The 10,614-nt window shown below is 46.7% G+C and overlaps 1 protein-coding gene across 1 annotated transcript; it reads right to left on the bottom strand.

The window, feature by feature from the left end:
* Positions 1-9,812, bottom strand: NOLC1 (nucleolar and coiled-body phosphoprotein 1). The gene is made up of 14 exons (XM_058029594.1): positions 9,681-9,812; positions 9,523-9,578; positions 9,327-9,448; positions 8,123-8,238; positions 7,203-7,344; positions 6,574-6,680; positions 5,770-5,920; positions 5,084-5,218; positions 4,597-4,686; positions 3,170-3,316; positions 2,384-2,944; positions 1,579-1,691; positions 1,124-1,204; positions 1-894 (listed from the first exon to the last, which is right to left on the bottom strand). The coding sequence occupies exons 1-14, from the start codon at positions 9,789-9,791 to the stop codon at positions 736-738; spliced, it is 2,091 nt and encodes a 696-aa protein (XP_057885577.1). The 5' UTR covers positions 9,792-9,812; the 3' UTR covers positions 1-735.
* Positions 9,813-10,614: the final 802 nt, after the last annotated feature.

Below are 10,614 nucleotides of genomic sequence, written 5' to 3'. Positions count from 1 at the left end.
AATCCCCATGCATTCAAGTTTCTGTACAACTTCACTCCCCAGCTACACTAATGCAAGTGTTATTAGGAGTGCCACAGCAGTACTGTAGACCTTGGTCTTTCTGACAATAGCCCCCACCTTGCAACTGCAATCGATACTGTTACTCAACTACTAAACCACGTTTAGAGACTGCTTCTCCAAGTACTCTGGTTAGTGGCCTCCACAGGAGTGCAAGGAAGAGGAAAGTAGGTATTTACACTACAAGGGTAAACTTGAAATGTCAAGTGGGGTTGGGGATTACAGCCAAAGCGCTCAAATCAGTTGTTCTTACAGTTACTTGTCAGAGGCAAGTGACAATACTTGCCTTTTCAAAGGTATGAGAGTTAAACTGGCTGGAAAATAAATGGGAGGTTAAAATACAGGACAATGATTTCTCTTTCTTCTAGTAGATGGGCAGGAAACCAAAAGTAAAAAACACTGCCAGCCTTTCAAAATAAGACTGTAGAACATATAAGTCCTGGCGGCCACCCTAGTGGTGCCAATAACACCAGCTTAAGGATGGTTTCAAATTAGGAGACTAAAATTTAGAAATAAGACAGGGAAACATCCAACCATTCTCCCACATCCCTACGCTGGAGCTGCCTGCCCCACAAGGGCCATGGGGAGGTAGCATTCCAGGCAGGCTTGATATCCATAATGTCCATATGCCCATCCCAGGTGTTCTGGTGAGCAGATGGTTTATGAACTCCAACATTCTCAGTCACTTTCAAACTTGACAGAATTGACTTGGGTTGATATAGTGCCCCCACGATAGCTGCCTCGCTTTTTCTTTGTTTTCTCATGACGGAAAGATTTGCCTTTAGTGTATTTCAGGATGTTGTTAGCTTTCTCACCCCAGTCGCCAGCTGCTCCTTTCTGTGAGGGATGGAGGGGGGGAAAATAAATTCAAGTCAGTACCCAAGATAGTGAGGGCAATGCTCTGCACTTCCCAGCACATTGGCACAGGAGCTGACACTGCTCTCCCATGCGCCTCCTGGTGGAAGAAGGTCTCACCAAAACCACTCCCCAGAAGCACACCGAGCCTGCTCTGCAGTCAGGTACTTCAGAGACCAATTGTTACCACTCTGGCACCACCTAGCCCTACCTTTGCTTCAAATGAGTTATCAGCCACACGGGCATCCACCTCAATCTCTTCTTCCCTTACGCGACGGAATGGAGAGGACGGCTGTTGAAAAAGAAAATGAGAAACAGTAATCACAAACACACAATGTTCCTTTAGTAACAACCTCCTTCCTTGCCCTGCAAATACAGAACCCTATTCACATCACCTCAATCTTTAAGTGTTTCTCAGATTCACCATTCTTTCCCCACTTCAGATCAGACAGCTCAGGAGTGCTCCTGTGCAAGTATATCAAATCAGCTTTTGCCAGAATAATATGTTATGTGCACTCCCTAGGGTTCTCCGGACAAGGTTAGAGTACTTAAGGAGATAGCAAAAATACAAATAATCCTGTGGGCCCAACCACCCAGAAAAACCTCTACTTGTTCAGAAGGCAGAGATGCCTCTTCAGCCAGCTGCCACAGTCCACCCTCACTCACCCGTTTCACCTTGGGAACTGTGTGTGGTGTTTTGGCTTTGATCTTTGCTTTTTTACTGTGTGGTGTTTCTGGCTCCTGAACATCTTCCCTCTTCTGTTTCTTCCCGACTGTACCTGTCAGATGTACAGCAGAACTTTAAAGGCAGCGTTGGGAAAAGTAATGGCTTCTGTTCCCCAGAAAGCAAACCCAGTGTTGACACAGGTGTGAGAACTGGTGTCTGCATTACTTCACCCACAAAAAGAGACTGCTGTACCAGACACTAACAAATTCTGAGTCAGCAAGGACTCCTAACCCTATCCTAATGGATAAAATTTTATGCAATAGGATAGCCCTATATGAACGATTGTGCATACTTGAGAGTTCTGTTAGCCAAAATTTGCCAGGTTTTGGATTCATACCATATGCACTTGCACACATCAGTAGTGCATCACTAGTTGTTTTCCTTCTGGAGGGTTAAAGATTGAAATTGTGCACCGGGGCATCAACTGTGGTGTCCCACTGCACACAGACAAGGTCCTCCAGCAGTCTGCTTTGCTGTCACTAAATCATGTGCATGCACAGATGGCAACTGGCAACAACTACACAGACATGTACTTCACATTACCACAAATGTGGTAATGTGCAGCCATGCAATGCAGACAAAAAAGATCCCACCAAATTCAAAACTAGCCCTTCCCTCTTACTACTGCACCAAATAGCACAAACACACAGAGATTACAATGAGTATTGTTTCATGAAGTCTTCCATTCATGCTTAGCTCAGTAACACTGCCTGACAGACCCACTTCCCACACTGCTGGTAATACCTCCATTGACTTTTCCAGTCTCTTCTTCAGAGCTGCTTTCACTGCTGCTACTGCTGCCACCAGCTGGCTTAGACTTCACGTTGTTTGCAGCTACTGCAGATGCTTTTGCTTTCTCTGTGGAGGCAGGGGCTTTAGAACCGTTCTGCACCCCCTTCACTGCCTTTTTGGGTTTCTCATCCTCTTCACTGGAACTGTCTGATGAGCTGCTGCTACTGCTAGAAGCAGCTGCCTTCTTCCCCACAGCTGCTTTTGCTGCCCCTGTAGATTTGGTGGCTGGTTTTCCTGCTGGCTTTTCTTCACTGCTTGAGCTATCAGAGTCAGATGTGTCTGCTTTGGGAGCTGGAGTAGAAGGTTTGGACAGTGGCTTAGCCACTTTGCCAGCTGGTTTAGCTGGAGGACATTTCTTCTTCTTCTTCTCATCCTCAGAACTGCTGGAGCTGCTATCTGAATCAGAGCTACTTTGTGCTTTCTTTGTGGCAGCTGGAGACTTCTTTGCTGCAGGGGTTGCTGCTTTAGTTGTGGGCTTCACAGGAGCTGCCTTCTTGTCAGAACTATCAGAATCTAGAATGGAAAGAAAAAGAGCAATAAAGGCTAAGTCTCATTCCTTTAATACAAGGCCAGCACTCAGATTCAGTGTTGATACACAGTACACTTCATCATCTGCTTGAAACAACATTGCAACGGGTATTCCTGTCCAACTGCATCTTCAGACCCTGCCCAGAAACAGAAAGGTCTGAACAAGAACAACATGGAGATAGAAATTCTCCTTCTCTCCCACTCCAATACCTGAGCTGTCTGAGGAAGAACTGGAGTCTTTCTTTGCTTGTCCAGGCTTGACAATTACTTTTGCTGGTTTGGAAGTATTCTTTATCACAGGTTGTTTAGCAGGGAGCTTATTCCCTACCTTCTTTTTATCATCTTCAGAGCTAGAATCTAAAAAAAAAACACAACAAAAAAAAGGTTCTTCAAGTTAAGAGGCTTCATGTGCAAGTTACTTTAGTGGTAACATGTATGTAATTTATGGGTAAGTGAAAAGCAAAATGGCTCAAGGCTGAGCCACTAGGCAACTGGCAAGCATCTGATGAACACTTGAACAGTCAAGGGACAGCATTCATTTTTCATGCATCTTCTTTGTTGGGAGAAAGTGGAAACAGTTTAAGTTGTTCACTAATGCATGCACAAGGAAGGAAATATTTGGAGAATAATGTAGGAGAAGAGGTACTGAATAAGGAATTTTAGAGAAAGTACCAGTATCGTTAAATGTGGGGAGAAGAAACATTGAAAAAAGAACCTATGTGGTAAGGGTCAGAAAAAACATATGAAAAATTAAGATATAAAGTTGACAAAGCATGCAAAGTGAGGCAGCAACAGCACAGTATCTCATTTTAGCTAATTCTTCTATCAGATGAGGAAGCAGCAGTTTGAAAATGGAGACTCTTGAGTACAAATACACCTTTGTTTGTGCTACATGGACCTGGAATATTAAACCTGATCTATTCCAGTATTGCTGAACACTTCAGCAACAGCAATCAAAAACTTGACAATGAGGTAACAAAATCAGGAGACACAGAACAGCTGACATTCACTGGAGTGTCACACAACCTAGTGCTAGGGCTAGCTGTCTGCAGACTGACTGGCAGCTGCTACCCAGTCTCTGCCATGCCACCAGAGATGCTGAGATATGCCACAGGAGCATCTTGAACTCAGAGGGAAATTGCAGCACATAGGGAACTTACATGGGAAATACCAAACCTGAAACCTGGTTGACACAAGAGACAAAGTACTGCTCCCATTTCTAGGGCCACATCAGAAGAAGGGAGACATCTTCTAAGTCTAGTTTGAACTTCATATGGTGATTACACTTTTATTTCAGATACTTCTCCAAAAACAATGGAATAACAAACCCCAAAAGTCTCAAGAGAGATGTTCAAGAGCAGTTTAACCATTAAACGTCTGTAAGAAACCTGATTCACAATTGCCTGCCCTTTCCATCCAGCAATATGGACTTTTCTACACTTGCCAATGGTCTTGTCTCATGGTCACACTCCCCCTTGAACTGCAGGCTGCTGGTTTTCAATTTTGTATCTTGTTATTCCTGGAGACTCTGAAGATTTTAAGCTCATACACTAAGGCTTTTAGATACATCACTATGGAGCAACTTGGCCAGTAAAAGCATGAACACAAAAGAATCAGAACTTGATTTCTTGAATTACCTGAGTCACTGTCAGAACTGGATTCAGCCTTCTTGGTAGTCACAGCTTTCTTCTGGGGGGCAGGGGGTGTTTTAGCTACTACTGCTTTGCCTAAAAAAGCAAGTTTAAAATTAATAGGCCACATCCACACCACACCTTTGTCCCAAGATCCAAACCTCAGCACAAGTGAAAAAGCTCCATTCTCAGTACATCAGCCACTCAGCCAGCCTACTGGAAGCCATGCAAGAACTTGGCTTATTCCCACTAAACTAGATCCCAATGACTTTTCAAATCAGCATGTGCAAATGCAACCGGACCACAGTTCAGATCCACAAGTTCTGTTTGGAATGTTGTTTGGAATGCCTTCAAATTAGTCAGAAGCTTCCAGAAGAGCAAACAGCAACACAGAGCAAAGAAAACCAGCTTTTTCAAGGAAGCCAAGACCTTGCAAAAACCTTGTTGGCACAATGTAGTGCTCCCTCTGCACCCTCTCCTTCTCACAACATACCTGCCTTTGAGGGTACCTGCTCTGCCTCATCACTACTGTCTGAAGAGTCACTGCTCTCAGCCTTTTTTGCAGGAGCTTTAGCAAGGCCCTTCTTTGCCTGTGTTCCTTGAGGAGGTGGTACAGCACTGTATGGACCTACGAAGAGAAACACAGCATTCTGCATGATAAGAGAAACACAGATGCCCACATGATAATGTGAACAGCACAAGGTGTTTGTTGTAGTTAGAATAAAGCACTTTGCTATTCACTTCCATTTATTCCCCTACTGTAGCTACAATCCAACACTAGCTTATAATTTGAAAGATTATACCCATCCCATTGCTACCTCCTTGTTTCTACTGAGTTTAGGGTAGAAACCCTACTCCTCTTAGGGTTCAGCTCACCCAACCATCTCTGCAGAAGTTTTCTCTGCACTTTTAGAAGAACGGGAGCTTGCCAGCAAACTTTTACAGAAAAAAATCAGATATGTCAATTTTTCATTGTTTTCATTCACTGCCTTCTCAAATCCTCTGGTTAGAGAGTCAGACTGACCTTGGATGATTGACCCTCTACTCAGACCAGCTCTCTACTGGAAGCCTAAGACATTATACCACACTGATCAGAGGCCCATTTACCCCATCGGCTGGACTGCAACTGAATGGCCCTGGATACTTCACAAAAAACCCTATTTAGTATTTTATACGCACCAGATTTTGGCTTTTGTTTTGCAGGTGGCTTTTCATCATCTGAGCTGTCAGATGAGTCCTCACTGCTGGAACTTTCCTTGGCACGTTTGGTTTTCCCCGGACATGCTTGAGCGGCTGCAGGTTTTGGCAGAGGTGATTTCTTGGGAACAGCCTTATCAAAAGAAATATACATTAAAAAAGGAAATTCAGAAATCTTGTGGGGACAACTGGATCTTGTTTAATTCCATGCCTCACTTAAGAGCAAGCTCCCAAGACAAAGGGAAGAAGATAAGAGAGATTCTCAAATGCAAATTTTAAGAAACACATGAGTATCATTATCTTTCTAGCTCCTCTGCTATTGTTTTCTGCTCCGTGAACCCCTAATGATGAGTTCCTCTGGACAGAAGGCAGAGGACTGACTGGAATTTAGCAACTGCCACATGATTAAAAACAACTATGATTATTTTTGTGTTGCAGGAAACATTTTTAAATGCTTGCTAGTGGAAAACTCAAAGTAACAGTTAAACAAGCTAAACATGAAAGAGTCAGGACAAAGCAAGTTTCTATGATGGAGACACAATATGGTTATGACACAACAAGATGTTTTCCTGTAAAGGAAGGAGCAGAGAAAGTAGCAAGGAGGTATTAGGGAAGAACAAAGCAGTACATGGAGAGATGCTAGAGCACATAATCCCAGCATATGAAGGAGAAGCAGGTGTAGGAGTTATATTGAGCACAGCATCTGTGTAGCCTGTGCCTGCAAGATAATACCCAGTGTTACCAGACTTCTACACTGTGCATGAAGTTTCCCATAGTCTAATTTACCTTTTTTGGTGGAGCCTTTTCCTCATCAGAATCTTCACTGCTGCTGCTGCTACTGCTTTCTGCTTTTCCATTGACAACTTTGGCAGCTGCCTGGGCAGCTTTACTTCCTTTGGAGAGAAGTAAAAAGGCACATTGCAAAACATGCTACGTAGATGAGGGTAATTACACTGAGCAGTGAGTATCTCAGAGGAAAAAGACCCACAGAAGCCGACAGAGCACATTAAGTGTACTGCTTTTGTAGTAGTACTGCAAAACTCTTAGTTTATCCTACCGCAACCTTAGAGAAAGTTCTCTGGAAACTGTGTCTTTTAGCTCATGGGAAGTTCCAAAACTAAAGGCTTAGTAAAGATCTTCCCTGCTTTTTGAGGGGAAGACAATGACAAATGCAAAACAAAAACAGTTATTCAAACGGTGTGGTGCTCAGGACCAGATGTTTTATTTGCATTCAGTTCTACACCTCTGTGCCAGAACAGACTAGACTGGAGTGGAATGGCAGTGGAATGGCAGTGAAAGCAGATTTTCAGACTGCTATGTTAATATCTATGTCTTTGCATGTAGGTGCAGTCCCCAGCACTCCTCCTCTGCTTTTTTGATTTTGTACTTCACTCATGATCCACAATAACAGGTACCTGATTTAGGTGTTGCTGGTTTTGGTGGTTGCTTCTTTGGTGCTCCTTCATCCGAGCTGCTTGAGTCAGAACTGGAACTCTCTGCCTTCTTCTGAGGCTGAATTTTGGCTCCAGCTGGCTTCACAGCAGGTTTTGCACCTTTCTAAACAGCAGCAGGAAAAACTGATTAACCCTCAAAGTCATGAAAAGAAAACAAGGCTAATAAGATGGACACATACACAGAGTGTAGAAACAGCTGTCTTTCACAGACATCACCATTTAGATTTGAAAACACCAATCTGCTTAGTGGTCAGGGTCTGAAAATTCTGGGATAACAGTTCTGGTCTAGAAAACCTCCCAGAAATGCATTGGAAACCTCCTTTGCACATTAGTCTTCAGTTTTGCCTCCTTAAAATGGGGCAGCTCTGAGGCTGGCACTGTTCTCTTCCCTCTACAGATCACACTAGCTTGAAGACTGAAAATACTGACAACTCTAGCTGGTCTCCCCTAGTGTACAATGTTATCACTCTTCCTCCCCTGCCACCATTCTTCCTTGCCTCCACTTTAAGACCATGACTGCAGCAAGAAAAAGCTTTTTCTTACCTCTTTTTACCTAAACATACACATATATACATATATAAAGATCAAACTTATAGACCCGGATCTTTCTTTGCAAAGGAAGTAAGCCCTGGCAGTCTTAGGATAAAAGAAGGACCAGATTTGGATATGAAACAAGGGTGCAGGACCAAAAATTAATTTTTCCTAGGACCAGTCCAAATTGCACTACAGAAATGTCTTTCTGCATTGTATCTGCAGCAGCATGGGCATTTCATAGTTCAGAGGACTGTTGAGCTCAATATCCCATGCAATTCTGTTGGTTAAATTTGCTATTATTCATCACTGTCAAACATGCATTAAGGCTGCTGGAAAGAAAAGCCAACCTTTGCTGGCTTCTTCTCCTCCTCCGAGTCTGAATCATCACTGGAGTCCTCACTGCTGCTCTCTGCTGTCTTGGCTGCAGGAGCAGCTTTTGCTTTGGGCACAGCCGATGCTTTAGCTGCAAATAAGGGACAGCGTATATTGATAAGTTAATTGACATTTTTCATGTACCTATATCCTGCACTAGTGGGTATTAGAGCTAAAGGATACATAAAGATCATTAAACCATGACTGAAGTTCACAACACTGACTTTGTTTCTCGAGCAGTGTGTGAGACTGCTCTAAAATGGGTAAGCAAAAAGATAAAACCATTCTAGAATTTATCTTTGTCACACACAAATTAAAGTGCAGTTTTCTATCACCAAAAATGACAGCCCACAAATAAAGAGCACCCCTCAAACTGAGATAATATTAGCTGGGTCTGCACACCTCTCAGCTTAAGAAGCTGCTGAACAAGTACAGACAGGTGCTTGCAAAGAGAACCACTGCAATGTCGTGTTAAGGTTCCAGACACCCAAATGTGTTTTGGCCAAATCCATTTCCTGGTTACTGACTGCTTTTCAGTAATGTGGAGCAAAAAAAAAAAAATCGTTTTGTCTTATGTTATATTTACAACTGTCCTTATCAAATAAAAATCAGATATAAGTTATATAAGTTCAAATTCAGCTTTAGGATGGGTTAAATCAAAGACATATTTTTTTTCTGTGTCTCTTCTCATTTATTCCTTCCCTCCTGCAAATCTACTGCTAGACACACACAACCTTGTGTATAGTGGTTAATAAATGATACAAGAACAGTTGCAGATAAAATAGAAAAATTCAGCTCACCACACAGCAAAGTGCAGCACAGGGATGTATTTTTTGGTAGCTCTAGTACACGAGCTCTAAAGGAAAAAGGGTAGCAACCTCACACAGGCAGCAGGTGAGTACGGATGCCTGGCACTTCTTTGGAATGGCTAAAACCTTCCATGGGACACAAACGGCTGTACTAAATTTTAGCAAGATACAGAGATCATCCTTAACTAAAATTAAGCTATCTTCCATAGCATGGGCAAAAGAATGCCGAAACCGAGATCAGTCAATACAAGCCTAATCCTGATAGCTGCTGAAAGGCCTTCCAAGAGCTGCTGAAGCTGAGCTCTAAACGCACGTGAGAAGCCAGCGCCAAACACAGCCCCGGCGTGCACAGGGCCGCGCACAAACCTACCAGGCTTCTTGGCCGGCGGTTTCTCATCCTCCTCGCTAGAGCTGTCACTGCTGCTGGCCGACGGCTTCCTCTTGGCCTGGGCGCCGTTCGGGACCAGCTTTCTCTTCTTGGCCGCTGGAGACCTGCGGGAGAAGGGCTGAGCGGGGCCTGCGGGGCGCGGGCCGGGCGGAGGGGCCCGCACCGCGAGGGCACTTACTGTAGCCAGTAGGTGAAGATGTCCAGCAGCGAGGCCGCGTTGGGGTCCTGCTCCTTCTAAAGCGAGAGAGGCCGCGTCAGCCAGAGTCAGTCAATCGCTGATCCCCGCCCGTCCCGTCCCGTCCCGTCCCGCCCGCCCGTCCCCCGCTCCCCGCTCACCGCCGCCGCCTCCTTGGCGAAGGCGCGCGCCGCGCCCTGGCAGCCGCTCTCGCGCAGGAACGCGAGCACGAGGGGGAACAGGTCGCTGGGCACCGCGCGCCGCTCCGCCATGATGCACACGCCGACACGTGCTGCGCGCGCACGCGCTAACGCCTGCGTGCGTGCCTACGTGCGTGCCTGCGTGTGCGCGCCGCCGCGGCCCCGCCCCTGCCGCTGCCTAATTGCCCGCGCGGCGCCGCTCCGGGGCGCCATAGCGGCGCGGGCTGGGAGTGGGAGGCTGCGCTCCGGGCGTGAGGGCATGGAGCCGCTCGGTGTTGGTGCCCGCGCCAAGGCAACGCGCAGTGCCGAACGGCTGCCTGTGGTGCAAAGGCAGGAGCGGAGTTGGGAACCTGGCAGTGCCCACTCGGCTCTGGAAGCGGGAAAACTTAAACTTAAGTCCGCTTAAGCCTCACCAGCTTACTCCTATTTGTAATGCGTTTTAATTCACCGAAAGGAGAATGTTGAGGGAAGGCTGGAGAGCAGAAGTTGGGTTGCTCTAGGGAGAAGAAGCAGCCGGGAGCTGAGCTGCGGCCAGCCTCGGCGCTGGCAGAGTCCTTAGCGGCCCGGCCCGGCCCGGCCCCGCTCGGCGCTGGCAGAGCCCTCAGCGGCCCGGCCCGGCCCCGCTCGGCGCTGGCAGAGCCCTCAGTGGCACGGCCCGGCCCGGCCCGGCCCGGCCCCGCTCGGCGCTGGCAGAGCCCTCAGCGGCCCGGCCCGGCCCCGCTCGGCGCTGGCAGAGCCCTCAGTGGCACGGCCCGGCCCGGCCCGGCCCGGCCCCGCTCGGCGCTGGCAGAGCCCTCAGCGGCCCGGCCCGGCCCCGCTCGGCGCTGGCAGAGCCCTCAGCGGCCCGGCCCGGCCCCGCTCGGCGCTGGCAGAGCCCTCAGCGGCACGGCCCGGC

Source organism: Melospiza georgiana, chromosome 8 (genome assembly GCF_028018845.1).
Source record: "Melospiza georgiana isolate bMelGeo1 chromosome 8, bMelGeo1.pri, whole genome shotgun sequence".
Taxonomy (NCBI): Eukaryota; Metazoa; Chordata; class Aves; order Passeriformes; family Passerellidae; genus Melospiza; species Melospiza georgiana.
This window is presented reverse-complemented; position numbering and strand designations above follow the sequence as displayed.